The sequence below is a fragment of the Adiantum capillus-veneris genome, chromosome 8, assembly GCF_014529385.1.
Source record: "Adiantum capillus-veneris isolate H3 chromosome 8, ASM1452938v2, whole genome shotgun sequence".
NCBI classification, from domain to species: Eukaryota; Viridiplantae; Streptophyta; class Polypodiopsida; order Polypodiales; family Pteridaceae; genus Adiantum; species Adiantum capillus-veneris.
The window spans coordinates 19,720,373-19,735,488 of NC_140938.1; the positions used below are offsets into that span (position 1 = coordinate 19,720,373).

The following is a 15,116-nucleotide window of genomic DNA, read 5'->3' on the forward strand; positions in this document are numbered from 1 at the left end:
ACGAGGCGATTGATCAACCAGGGTAATAGAGAACACCTTACTCCAATGAATGCTTTCCAATCGCAAGGAATTTGCATCTGCTTGCTGCCTGCCATGCCAGTAGAGATGATCAGTAACATCTTTCCAAGCGGAAAGCAAGGCAGAGGTGAATAAGCAACCAGGAACAGAACCAGATGGCATTTAATGCATACTGTGCCACTAGGTCCATTCTTTTACTGGAACGAAGACCTTCGTGGTTGGTTCTTTTCCTTCCCCCTCAAAAGCCTCAAGCAAATATGCGCATATCTCACCCATTTCCGAGGATTCCATGGCCATTTGTTTCCGTCGTTTGTAGGAGCAGATGATATCCGAAGCGGAATCTGTCATGAACTTGAGAAAACCTACTGGGCTGTGCTAAGGTCCCTGCGGTAGCTGATTCACTCGCTTTGCTTCAATGTACTGCTCACCTGCTTTCTACTGCACCTATCTCTTCTCATGCACAGGACTTCCCGACCCCACCAAGCCCTCTCGCGCTGAAGAAGGCTCACTTGTGTGCACCACCGCTGAAGAAGCCTGCTCGCTACACATTGGCGTGCACACGCACATACGCGCGTGCGCACACACGCGCGCACACACACACACACACACACACACACACACACACACACACACACACACACACACACACACACACACACACACACACACACATATCTTTTTTGAAAGAAGGCTAGAAACAGTTGTAGAAGGCCTCAAACTGCTGAAGTGAAATGTCTTATTCAAATGGAATAAATCACAAAAAGATTGAAGTACTGAGTTTGAAAGTGGGGGTAGGGAAAACCAAAGAACTTTTGCCTTGATAAAAAGCGTGCTGAAGATGGTTGCATGTATGATAAAGAGTCCAAAGGGTTTAAGAACGCACCCAAGTCTGGAAATAGGCACATACTGGTAGTGCTGGCCACAATTTACTAAAAGTTCAGAAGAGTTTTCCAAAACGGTAGTAATGAAAATGATATTGCAGCCGTTGTGTAGCACAATGAAGATAATTGTGAGGACTAGAGCAATGCCACAGCATGTGACGTAGAGTCTCATTGTGGCTAATCTAATAGTTTATAAGAATTTTATATCTTAACCTATGGCTAAGTCAGCAACAAAATTACAGCTCTCAAAGGTGTTGTTCTATTAAGCTAGAAGAGTAAAGAATGTTAATACTAAGGAGTTAGTAAGGGTTTACGCAGGCATGGCATAGTGGGTGCTTAAGCCCAGGACGGTTAGCAAATACAAAAGCAAAGAGCGAAGAAGTGCTCGAGTAATTTTTGCTGCACCAAAGCAGGTCATCAAATAATTTAGTCTTAACCATATGTGATGAGTTTGAAACATAGTTATGGGAAACAGGGAAAGGGAACAAGAATGGAAACAGTAACGGAAATAATTGGACTTTTGAGTTATTGTAGGGAATGAGGGGGGTAGAAGCGACAATGGAAACGGAATAAGACAGGAAAAAGTGGAATTTTGGGTAACCATGGTCTAAGAACAAGCTCAATTATTTGGGCTGCAACTTATGTGGCTGTCTGCCTTCACATGGAGTCTACTGATGTTTCAGTTTTTCATCCCCCCCCCAAAAAAAAGAAAACCCACCCCATCTCTCAAAGTTTCGTGTTTTCCCCTTTTGGCAGACTACACTTGCTAATCAGAAGAAATTAACTTGAATCTAGGTACGTGGGTTTCTACTTAATTTTGGTGTCTATTATGCAACAAGGGCGTCTCTAGGACTTGCCTATACATGGAGGTTGGTATCAAGCAGCAAGCTTTGAAGTGAAATGTTTCTTTATTGATTGTGATTTGTGTTTGCAGTCCGCCTATCTTGTTCATTACTTCTTTTGTGACAATTTTTGCTACTGTGATCGCCATCACAAAAGATCTTGCAGATGTGGAAGGAGATCGCAAGTAAGTTTGTGCAATGTACTCTGACCTTCTTTATCAGTCCTTCAAAATGGGTTAGTAGTTTATTTTCTTGTCCCCACGTTTTGTTCATGAATCTTCTGCTGGAAGTTGGTCTGGGCTCCCGTTCAAATGGTCAAGATCATATGAAATCAGGAAGTTCAATACTAATTAGTCAAATTTCAGTTCAAATTAGATGTTTTTGTACTTGTATTGCCATGTACGTCATCTTTTATTCATCAGAGTAACTTCCAAACTGCCTTTGAAGCGTTGCAGGTGCTGGAGTGCATATCTGATGCACTGCTAGTGTGAATATGTGTTCTCTGTAGCTACCTTCATGTGCTGTCATATGGAAGCTTAGGGTGTTGTGTTGAAGATTGATACTGATGGTCTTTTTTGTCACAAATATCCCATCAGTAAATTGTTTACTTTTTAAGGTGCTTGGAAAGCAAATTGTGTTGTGTCCTGGTGTCAGTCAGTCTCAAAAGGATTGTGTCTCTGAGAGATTATACATCAAGATGTGAGCATAAAGATTGCACCATATGAAGCAACAAAAAGACAATCGTCAATAGGGAAGAAAAGACTATCTCGTGTTTCCTAGGTCTTGCTGGCTATTACTGAAGCAAAACAAAAGTAGTCTTATTTTTGAAGTTGAGAATTTGGCGGAGTGAGAAACTGGTTTCAACCAAAAAGAATGGCTGTCCTTCAGAAACACCATTTTCAGATACCATGCAGTGGGTAACAGCTAGAAGTATGCACGTCGTGAGGCACAGTTGTGCCAGATGCAAAATGGACCACAAACAGGTGAGGATAGAGGACACAATTGCTCTTGAACAATTTGCTTGAAGAGAAAATTGAACCTCCTAACATAGCGCCAAACATAAATGATCAGATTTAGCTTGAGGGATTAGTCGCTTAGAAGTTTCTATCACTTTTCCTGCACATCTTTAACTTGAGGACTCCTACGTTATTTTCTATGATTTAGTTTGAAACTTATGTTAACATGAAGTATCATATTGTTTTACTGTATAGATAAATTGCAAAAAAAAAAAAGGCTTGTTATCAGAGTTTGTTGAAGTGCTTGTGACAGTTTTTTTGGGTATTTATCAGGTTTCAGATATCCACATTTGCAACTAAGCTTGGAGTGCGCAATATTGCTTTCCTTGGTTCTGGATTGCTACTCATGAATTATCTCGGTGCCATTGTAGCTGCTTGTATACTTCCAGAGGTTTGTTTTTGTGTTTCTATCCATGCACGTGCACCATGACCAGTATTGGCACTCCACGTGCACATGTAGAACACACCCAAAACAAAACGCCCCCCCCCCTTGTCTTTGCTGGCCGTTCGAACTGCGTCTTTTCATCTCGCCGCCACTGACATTGACTTGCCTTTTCTCTTTCCCATAACAGAAAACACAAATGGAGGCTCTTGCTCCGCCCCAGAGGAACTCAAACAAACCCCCCCCCCCCCCCCCTGCAAAGACCACCATCCAACTTGCTCTATCGCCGATGGAGCAAGGGAGCCTTGCAACAAAGGTGCAGTGCCTTCAGACCACCTCTGTCATTTGCAAGATTATCGGCACTTGGGCTAGCAGAGACGAGGTGCGTGACCTCCTCCAGACCCGCCTTCTTGCAGAGGTGGGCAAGATCATCGACGTACAACTACTTGGGCGTGGTTACTACGAGATTGAGTTTGAGATTCCCAAGATGGCTTCCAAAGTCATTTCAATGAGCCCATTGGCCATTCGAGCAGTCAGGGCTCATTTTCGACAATGGTGCCATGGTTTTGATCGAGCTTCTAATGTTCTTGTCGAGGAAGCAGGTTTGCCCATTTCGGTCTATTTCCCTTGCCTGAGGAGAGAGTACCTCTCGCTTCTATCTAGGATTGGTTCTGAGATTGGAACAGTCTTGGAGACCCCACGCATGGGAGCTTCAGTTGTTGCCAAGGCAGCACGTATACCTACAATATGCGTTTTGGTTCAAGACACCCACACTCTCTTGAAGGGAGTTCTTCTGCCTAGGTTGAGTGGTGGTTTGCTCCGCCAGAGTGGAGTATCTGGGATCCCCGAGCCAATGCTTCATATGCAAACCAATGGGCCATCTGGCGAAGGCTTGTCTTCGCTAGAGAACTTGACCCCCGCCACACTCTCAGCCTCCCAAGGCTGGTCAAGCAGAACAGAGATAGACCCTGGGTACACAGGCTGACACCTCTTCAGAGATGGGTGGTCAGTAAACTGATGGCTAGCAGCAGGTTCATGGCCGCCACTATCAGGGACGGGCTCGACATACAGCCATCCCTGGTGGCTGGCCTATGACAGGCCAACAACATTGGGTTTCTACAAGGAACCGTTTTGACCCTCTACAACAAGATATACCTGAGGAGTCTCCTTCCACCCCAGCCTCCCCCCAACCCCCCCTTTCCTCCCTCTTGTCTCTCTCATCTCCCCCACGGGCCCTGTAGCCTCATCTCGTGGCCCATCTCACACTCAACGGCGGGACGATGGGATTTCTTCGACTACGACTTTACGTGCTTTCTTGGCGACCCATTTCCTAAGCTCGAGGAGGCAGCTTGTTTCAGAGTACATATCCTCTTTCTGGCAGCCAGAGGTGCCAAGGCCTTGGATACAGCGGTTGGTTTCTCCTTTTCGTTGTGTGGCAGGGATCACACAGAGTGGAATCTGCATACAATACTAGATTGGCTACTACAGTTGGTTATAAACACATTGTAATATATATTTTTCTACAGACACCCAGAGTGCACCTTGCTATATATTTGTACATGAGGATTCATGGACAGAGGATGTAGCCCTTTGGATTGCACCCTCATCTTGGGCATGGGTTGGATAGTTACTCTAGGCACGCCTCTCTTGGGATCACTCGAATGCGGAGTACTCTCCATCCAAGCTGGCTCTGAAGATTGCGAGGTTGGCTGCCACGGTAGTATTGGTGTTCTCTCACTGATCCCATGAGGATTGTCTCATGGAATGTGCAGGGTCTAGGTGGATCCCAATTTTTACGCCAAAAGAATCATTTGAGACACGAGCTTCAGAGATCCCTTGTGGGTGGCACGATAGATATTCTTATGCTTTAGGAGAATCACCTCTGTGAGAGCCGTATTCGGGATTGTGGACACGTTTTGCGTGGCCGCCATGAGACCTTTTGGTCAGCTTCTTTTGGGCCTGGAGGCATTCAGGGAGTTGTATGTATGACTATTGCGGACTCATGGCAGCAGGCCATTGTTGGTAGAGGTATTATTGTGCCAGGGCCCAATGGGTCACTTTGCAAGTTCAAGGTAGCCTTGTGGGCTCTTGAACATTTATGCACCCAACCATGTGAGTGCACGGGCTGAGTTTTGGTCACATATTGCAGAGTCCTTGCCTCATGCAGGTGGATTGGGGGGACTTCAACATGCTGGAGGACCCCTCGGCTAGGATTGGGGGTAGCCATGCTATTGTTCATGGGGCTGAGTTGGCTGCTTGGGAGCGTCTATGTATGACTTTGAGGATTTCGGATTTATGGAAGCATGCGGGCTTTGTACGGCCCTAAGATAGCCTCTCTTTCTCGATCTAGCCACAAAGTAGGGGCCGTGAATTTATCTAGGATAAATCGCTTTTACGCTAGTGACCACATTTGTGACATGGGCGGTTCAATATGCATTTTGGCAAGGACTACTTTTTCCAATCATACGCCAATGATTCTTACCGTGTCAGATAGAGAGAGGAGTGGTAGTATCATGCTATGCATTCTAGAGAGGATTTTGTTGGATGCAGAACCTAGAGAGTAGGTTGTGGCGCTTTGGTGAGTTAGTATGGACACAGGGTGACCTGTTGCTAGCGCGGCCACTGGCCTTGTGGAGCTTAGTCGTTTCTTCGTCCAAGAGTCTGCAGCTCGCTTGGGTGCAACCAAAGAGGAGGAGCAGCGGCTCCGATGGGGCATTGCTTCCTTACAACGGATGCAAGAGCGTCACCTCCTTGGATGGAAGAGCAGATCCAACAGGCTTGGCAGGAGTTGATCACCATTGAGGAGAAATGCCACGAGTTTGCCTTCTATCGTCAGATGTCTTTGTGGACTCAGGTGGGCACAGAGTTATTGGTGAGTTCTTTGAGATTGTGGGTCCTTGCCATGCGCACACTAGTGTTTGCCAATTGAGGAGGCCCGGTGGATGTGTTGCTACAGAGCCCGATGATATGCTACTAACTTTTACTGGAAGTTGCCATCAGCCGAAGAGCCACAGTCAGAGCGTCGGGACCCTCAGGACACTTCCCCGGGGTGGCTATCCCGCGGAGGATGGTTTGACTCCCAGTTGCTTCTTGGAGTATTGGGAGGCTCTTGGTTGAGACCTTTGTAGTGCTTAGATAGCACAAGTGAGGGTTTGATCTATCTTATCCCCAAGGAGGGAGGCTCCCTGAACGAGATTCGACATTGGCGACCCATCACCTTTCTCAACTGAGCCTACAAAATTTTAGCAAAGGCTCTGAGTTTGAGAATTCAGCCGCTACTTGGGAGCTTCATGCATGAGACACATACGAACTTTGTCAAGGAGTGTAGTATCCTTGACAACATTTTCACCTTTTGGGAGGCGATTGCTCTCGCTCGTCTTTGAGGAGAGGACCTTGTGTTACTCCTCCTTGATTGTGTCAAGGGGTACTATGCGCCGGATGGGCTTTTCAGATGTATGAATCAGGGGAGTGTAAGCTTTCTATAGGTGTGCGCACAGTCAGGTGCTGTTGGCAGGGGGGGGGGAGGGGAATGCTTCATGCTCACACGATCTATATGACAGGGCTTCCCTCATGCCCCCTTCGTGTTCCTTCTCTATGTTGAGGCGACGAGTAGATTGTTGAGCTCATTGAAGGTTGGTTTGCGTGAACTGCAACTACCTATTTGGGGAGATGAGCTTTTGGACGCTAAGTTTGCTGATGACTTAAGCATGTTTCTAGAGGACCGGGAGGCCAACTTGCATAAGTGTGAGTAGTCTCTTGAGGTGTTTTGTTGTGCATCGGGAGCATTGATTAGCTGGCATAAGACATTGGCTTTCTAGCTTGGTAGTGCTTCCATGCCCAATCGGTCACATGGAGAGGGCTTTAGGTGGATCTCCACAAGGACATCAATACAATACTTGGGCTGTCAGGTTGGTTTGGATCTGTCACCAGAACAACTGATTGCTCCTCTCCTCCTTTTTATCAGGAGAAAATTGCTCCATTGGAGTTCAACACAGCTTTCTCTTGCTGGCAGGGTTGTAGTGGCCCAACCAGGTGCTTTTGGCTACTATGTGGTACATCATGTCTTGCTGGATTTTCTCAAGGTCTTGCATCAACAAACTGGAGAGGTTGATTAGGATTTTTTGTGGTTAGAGCGAGACACACAGTTGGCTTGGACCAAAGTCTCCTGGCAGGTCATCACGTTACCTTGCTCTTAGGGAGGGCTGGGGACCGCTCAATTGTTTTGCCACGCTATGCATGCAATGCCTATCAAGACATTAACGTTCATAAAATGCTTCTGCATTAAGGTGTGCCCTCATTTCAACAAGGAGCATGCACCCAACATATGTTTTTTCAAAGATAATGCTAAGAACCAAAAGAGTCTTAGAGATTCCAAAGGCAAAGTACATATTGTAGAAGAAAAAGAAGAAGAAGAAGATGAAGAAGAAGAAGAAGGGGACGTCAACATTGTTTACTGTGAGGATGCATTGTAATGGGTTTAGACACTGCCCCAAATCCAAAATTTGGTTGTAAGATCTACCCTCTTGCATTAGATTTATGGGAAAATTACCAAAATACCCCTCTAATTTGTGGAAATTCCCAAAATACCCCTCAAATTTTAAAAATTCCCAAAACACCCCCAATATTTTGTCATAAATTCCCAAAATGCCCTTCAAATTTTCGAAAATTCTCAAAATACCCCTGGGTGTGAAATTAAATTTCTCCAAAGATTAAAAAATTTGTAGCTTTTCATAAGAGACTCGTTGCTTATCAATATAAGATGCTAAATCCAAAATTTGAGTTGATTATGTAGGCTTTGGAGATGAATTGCTTCATTATCTTTAGAATAATTGCCTTTTTTTGCGAGGTAATCTGTGGCAAATTACATGTTAAGCATGCAAAAACGGATCTCAATTATCAAAAAGGAATAAAGATTAAAAAATCTTGAACAATACAATCAAAATAGATACAAGGGTATTTCGAGAATTTTTGAAATTTGAGGGGTATTTTGGGAATTTCCACAAATTAGAGGGGTATTTTGGTAATTTTCCCTAGATTTATCTTATGAGCCATATGTAGTTACCCAATGTAACCCATATTAGACTCCTTGATTAGAATCCATGCTTTTTTCATGTAAGCGTTGGCTTACAGGGACGTCTGCTAGGGTAAGCCTTTAGCTTACACACTATGTGTGACCAATCCCTAAAGCCAAGCATATTAGCATGCACCCCTATGTGCATGGATACAACTTCCTACATAGATTTCCCTAACACATCTTTCTTTGCTATGCACACATGCTATTTCCCCTTTACCACATGTGGTGCATATCACTTTCTTGCATTTATTACCACCTTCCATCTTGAGCCTATGTAAAGGTCATCATGCAAAACTTGCATTCTCTCTCCTTTATTCCAATCAATCAAGCACATTTCGTTTCATTGTATTGACTACATTTTATCTCTAATCTATTTATCTCTCTAATGCCATGGTGCTCACACAACCATGAATGCTACATTGTTAATGCTCCATAGCTCAATTCTTCTTTCACACATAACACGAGTCCATTGGGACATAGTCATTTTCCCTAGAGAAGAGGGAGGCTTGGGGATTATTGATCTAGAGATACAAAGCAAGGCATTGCTTGCCAAACTCATAGTGCGCGGATTGTTTCGAGAGATCAAGCCTTGGAAATTGTTTCTGTACCATGCTTTGTCAAATACCTCCCCACGTTTTGGATCTATGGATTCTGTCGGGGTTTGGTCCGCGACCATGAGATTTATCTTTACAGATGCACCTTTGGATACATCTCGTTTATCACCATTTATGTGCTGCTTACTATGGATTTGAAAGGAATTATGTCTTGCTTTGATTCGATACCCGCCTTCTTGTGTCCAAGAGGTAGCAAGGCAGCCACTTGTATGGAATGCATATGTGACAGGTTCAGAAGGGCGTTAGCTAGGGGCGATGACTCACATTGATTGGGCGAGATGGGATGACGGGCCAGCATGCGGTTTACGCCATTGGTCAGATGCTTCCTTGGTTGGTGCACATGTTATAGGTGCTACCTACGAGATCCACAAGGGGGTTGTTGCCCGTATGAGAAAGATTGATGAGTCTATTCCACTTAAGTGGCATGGGGCTACATCGGGGGACAGACTCTTTAACCTTCTCATCAAGGTTGGAGGGTGTACTTTGATCCTTGTTTAGGAGTCCCGATTGTTGGTCGGCAAGGGATTCTAGTATTTAGCATTGTTGAGACTGGCCATCATGGATGTCACATCAAACTGGAGTTTCAGAGTGAGGTTCCACCTGCAATTGACTACCCATTGATAGCCTGTTAGAATGGTAGGCTCTTTTGCGAGGAGATCATGTGTTGACCTGTTTTCACTACTGAGGAGGCACCACTTTGGGGATTATGGATTTGTCATGGAAAGCCCCTTGTCTAATTGGATTGGGATCCTGGTGAGTGGCAGTGGCCTTCATTGTGCGATGATGGAGCCCCTCTATTCTTTTTTGAGTACACTGTATCCCTTAAGAGGAGGATTTTATTGCGGACACGGCGCCCACCTCACCGTCTTCACTAGTCAAAGGTATGGAAGGGATCAGCGCATCTTCTTGCTTTCCAATGACAGTTTTGGTCATGCATATGGACCCTCAGGATCAGTTGTAGGATATGTTTTCTCGTGTGGTTGATAGCATATGCAGGATTGCCTATTGGCACTTGGGCTGTAGTCACCGGACTCATGAGAGATGTACTTTAGAGGATGAGTCCTTGAGGCATTATTTTTGGGTTTATCCTTATGCGCAGCCATTGTGGATGGCAATTTGTTTGTTGATTGGAGTGAGCATCCGTGATGGGTTCATGAGGTGGGGGGTAGTTGTATGGCTTTTGCAATTTCCGGGGTCACACCCCTTTTTTCAAGGCTTGCCGACAGACCTTGTCTTCATGCTTATTTCCTTAGGATATAGACAGGGCACTCTATAGATGATTCTAGATGCAGGTCACCAGTTGGACTTTTACGAGCAAGACACAACTTTCACTATGATAGAGCCCATCTCTCTTAGCATGTGTGGCAAACAAAATTGTGCAGGCGACTCTGAAAAGCTATTTTTAGAGGATACTTTGGAACCTGTTATGTGTCCTCGTAAGTAGCTAATGTAAAATCCTTGTACCATGGATGCAAAGAAACCAATCTGTCTCTGAAGCTGAGAGGAGTGTGGCTGACGACCCTAGAGGCAAGCTCTTGCGATGAGAAAATAGCAACAAAAGTACCTCTGCCGAGCAAGATGATGTCCTCCACTTTGCCTTCATCCGAACCAACGAGAGTGCACGTGAGCCACTCTCGAATGTTGACACGAGCATAGGAATATCTGATCAAGCGGCTGACAACCCCTCTTTAAGAGAGAACCTTAATACAATCACCTATCTTCTGCTCAAGTTCCTTTGAGATGACAAAAGACGGTGCCATAATCCTTGAGAGAGAAAACCCCCACTAATAAAGCTTTAGATTCGAAACAAAACCTGCTGTCCGTTTCCTTCCTTGCCCTTCGAAGCCCGAGAGAAATGGGCGAGTGTGGGTTATGCGAAAGATGTTAAGAGTACTGTGAATGAGTGTGTATGTGTGTGTGAATTAGTGGGTGAGTGCCAACAGGTGAAAACAGCCAAGGACAGGAAGTCTGTTGGCTGGATACAGGACAAGGTTGCAACTAAAGGAGCTGTAGGTTGACAAGTTGTAGGTAAGGCGGGAAAGAATGGCGGGTGCATGCAAGGTGGCTGGGAAGCCTTCACGTTGGCCTAGACAAACATAAGAGGCGGAGGGGAAAAGGCTATGGGCGGATGCTGTGGACTGGAGCAGCCGTTGCTGTTGGCAGAGGCAAACAGAAGCCACGATCAGGGTTTGCTGGCGGAGGTCGACAGAGCAGCAACAGGCAAGGAGCTTACGAACAAGACATGCAACAAGGGCAGAGTACGGGCTAGGCTTTCGGACAGCTAGCAGGCCTATGAATTAGGGTTTTGAGCAAAGAAGGCTAGAGTTCAACATATCTTAGGAGGTCACGACATTCCCCCCCCTCTGTGTGTGTGTGTGTGTGTGTGTGTGTGTGTGTGTGCAACATTCCATAGGGCAGGGGGTAGCGTGCAACATTCCATAGGGCAACGCTGCCTGTGCATTAGGGTTTCGGGCAGCAAGGGGCAGTACGCAGGGAGCCATGGCAGCAAAGTGACACGCAAAGGCTGCATGATAGCAAATTTCATACATGCAAAGGTTTTTGGCAATAAAACTCCAGTTGCTGCTGCTGCTGACAGTGTTAGGTGCTGCGGAATGAATGTTTGCGCTTTGCTCAAGATGAGTGCTCTGAACTGTGCTCAAGGTTCCTTTTGTTCTTATGGAAGGTAGAGCCTTCCGTTCTTAATGAGAGAATGCTATGATCACAAACAAAGTGAATGGACACTGTGTGTGCAAGTGTATGAGACTGAGAGATAGAGAGAGAAGAGAGATACGACACCAGAGACGTTGTAAACCCTTCTCCGAAGGCCCCACTCTCTATGGCGAGAGCGGTCTACTTATGGTTGCACAATCTGGTACAAATGGTATGCATGAGACTGATGCAAGTCTAGGCTATGTCCACGATGATGACGAAGTCGACCTAAGGGCTGAAATCTGCAATCTTTCTACTGCTGTCCAAAAACGCTATGGGCTGAAATCTGCAAATGTTCTATTTGCTAAATTTTGACTCTATGTCGGTGCTGATGTCAATGACGACGATGCGACGACGACGCGCTGAAAACGCAGATGCTGAAATCTGCGTTTTCCGGGCTGAAACTGTAAACCTGGCGGAAACTGACCGTGCGGCGAGGAACGTCTGCGGGAAGGTAAGATCTGCGAGGTTTGGGACTTGATCTGCGGGTACTAACTGCTGAAAACTGAAAACGCTGATGTTCCTTGACTTTCCGTCGCGGAGAATCTGCAAAACGCTAGGGTTGGCTGTAGATGCAAAAACGCTAGGGCTGAAAATCTGCAATTCTGACGCCGGTTGTCTTGTAAATGCAAAACTCTAGGCTGATCTGATGTCCGGTTGCTGCCGGAATCTGCAAGTGTAAATGGCTGATCTGGTCAAAAAACGCTAGGCTGTTGTTGTGGAGCAAAAACACTAGGTCTCTTGGGGGGTTTCTGCTGAGAAGGTGCTTGTTGAGCATGTGCTCCTGTTGCCTCTTCTGCCAAATAGTGCTAGCTCTAGTTTGCTTATATACAAACTTAGCAAAATTGCCCTACCTACTTTTGTTGGAAAGTCACTTAAATTAATGAGTGAAAAATGTCAAAAATAGGTAAAATAGGCTAATTGCACTGGACAATTCCCTAACCGATTCTAATGGATTCTGATGGAAATATCTGATGATCATGTTGTGTGCAATCAGAGGATATACATCTACACTAAGTGACTCACAAAAAGTGCCAGATCACTTCTAATCGAGACTGACTGGACTATCTGAACCTTGGTCATGCTGTACCTTGTCCACGGACACACAGGGCTGGATGTGTCACGTGACATCCCCTCCTTTTCAAAGTGAGGTACCGGTACCGAACTGTATGGCGTCAGGGGAGATCGCCAGTAGCATCCGGAATCTTGGAAGGGACTGTTCGCCGGCCCACTCTGATGTGTGGGTCGTACGGTACTTGAACTTCATAAAGGTCTGCAACGCTTGCTTCTTTGGGCTACGCCGAAAGCGACACAAAGTCTTATGTGGCTTCTTTAATGCTTCAACTTCGTCAAGAGTCATGCTTCTTCCATCTTCAAGAATGTCCATGGCTGAAAATTTGTGAAACCACTTCCAACACAAAAACATGAACATACCTGTAAAGTGAGTCGAAAAAATCTTGTCTTCCTCAAAGATTGTGCATGCAATGTAGATGAACAAATAGACGGAGTGCTAACCCGTTCACCACACACACGCAAACAATGAGATCGAATCTTTCTCTTATGATCTAAAACAATCAACTGTGGCAATTCACAACGGAAATGCCCATGCTTGGTGCTCATACTTTCATGTGCTCTTTCTACAAATGTGTCGTGCCAAGGAAGAGACAGGGAATGTGACTTCCTTGAATGCATACTTTTCAGCTTTTCATGAAAAATCTGCATACGTTTGTGCTCATTCATGAGTGAAACGTGCTCAACGTACAATATGTCATGTATAGAACAAGGGATCACATAAAGATGCTGACTAAAATACAGGAAATGATCACGAATGAAACACTCGAACAATGCGTGCGTATCAATCATGCAAACACATAATACTTCTTGTGAGGGTTCTTTGGACCTAGGCTCGAGAGCCAAGATCGGTTCCTCCTGAATGATCGAATTGTCATGTGGGGGTTCTTTGGACCCCGACTCGAAAGCCAAGATCGTGCTTTGGCTTCCTTTCTTTCTGCTCTTCTTTCTGCGTGTCTGCGTTCCATTTTTGCCATTCTTTGTGCATGCCTGCGATCCATGTCTGCTTTTCTTTCTGCATTTCTTGCTTCGCGTTCTAACTTCCTTTCCAGAAACATCTGGTCTAAAGCCTCCATAGGAGTTAGTGCAATCCTTGACGTAGATGGGAAAGGGGGAGGGTCAGAAAAACCTCCTGGTGGGGAATTCTTCTTCGCCTCTCTCATGCTCATCACCTCCAAGCGAAGTATCCATTCCGCTTCGAGTGATGACCATTCTGAAGTCGTGGGTTCTTGTGGGTTCTCAAGTTCACGAGGAACTTGGGTTCTTGGGGGTCTTGAGTTCTTGGGGTTCTTGAGTGTCTTGCGCTTCTTGAGGTTCTTAAGGTTTTCTTTCGCTTGTAAACCGTGTTGGAGAAGGATCTTCTCTTCACCCGAGTTCTACTCCTTTTTGCGGGCGCACCCCTTTACGGCCTTGCGCTCACACCAAGGTTGCTTTTTCCCACCAAACGTCGATTGGCCGGCCGCTAAGTGCACGGTCCGCTCTCAATGAGTGAAAAGAGACACAAGGGGAGGCTGGACAAGCCCTTCTTTCTGGGATTCCTGTCACTCTTCAAAAACACGATTAGGAATCGACACGCCCAAGCGAACTTGGGTTCGTGCGATCGCAACAAGCAAAAAAAAATTCTTGTGATTCTTGTGGTTCTTTCGTTGAGTGATACAGAACACTGCCAAAGCTTTGATACCAATGTTAGGTGTAGCGAAATGAATGTTTGTGCTTTGCTCAAGATGAGTGCTCCGAACTGTGCTCAAGGTTCTTTTTGTTCTTATGGAAGGTAGAGCCTTCCGTTCTTAATGAGAGAATGCTATGATCACAAACAAAGTGAATGGACACTGCGTACAAGTGTTTGAGACTTAGAGATAGAGAGAGAAGAGAGATACGACACCAGAGACGTTGTAAAACCCTTCTCCGAAGGCCCCACTCTCTATGGCGAGAGCGGTCTACTTATGGTTGCACAATTTGGTACAAATGGTATGCATGAGACTGATGCAAGTCTAGGCTATGTCGACGATGATGAGGAAGTCGACCTAAGGGCTGAAATCTGCAATCTTTCTACTGCTGTCCAAAAACGCTATGGGCTGAAATCTGCAAATGTTCAATGTGCTAAATTTTGACTCTATGTCGGTGCCGATGTCGATGACGACGATGCGACGACGATGCACTAAAACCGCAGATGCTGAAATCTGCGTTTTCTGGGCTGAAACTGTAAACCTGGTGAAAACTGCCCGTGCGGCGAGGAACTGTTGCGGGAAGGTTAGATCTGCGGGTACTAACTGCTGAAAACTGAAAACGCTGATGTTCCTTGACTTTCCGTCGCGGAGAATCTGCAAAACGCTAGGGTTGGCTGCAGATGCAAAAACTCTAGGGCTGAAAATCTGCAATTCTGACGCCGGTTGTCTTGCAAATGCAAACGCTAGGCTGATCTGATGTCCTGCTGCTGCCGGAATCTGCAAGTGCAAATCGCTGGCTGATCTGGTCCAAAAACGCTAGGCTGTTGCTGTGGAGCAAAACC

General features: G+C 45.6%; 1 protein-coding gene across 3 annotated transcripts in view; it reads left to right on the top strand.

Moving 5' to 3' along the window:
• Positions 1-15,116, top strand: part of LOC147451769 (homogentisate solanesyltransferase, chloroplastic-like) — an 88,479-nt gene that overhangs the window by 60,983 nt on the left and 12,380 nt on the right. For 2 of the 3 annotated variants that reach the window (XM_086517634.1, XM_086517635.1), the window contains 3 exons: positions 1,695-1,768; positions 1,834-1,926; positions 3,031-3,148. In XM_086517634.1, coding sequence (XP_086373760.1) covers positions 1,695-1,768; positions 1,834-1,926; positions 3,031-3,148 — 285 coding nt within the window. The remainder of the gene's footprint in view (positions 1-1,694; positions 1,769-1,833; positions 1,927-3,030; positions 3,149-15,116) is intronic. The other variant, XR_015188822.1, reaches the window with a different exon arrangement.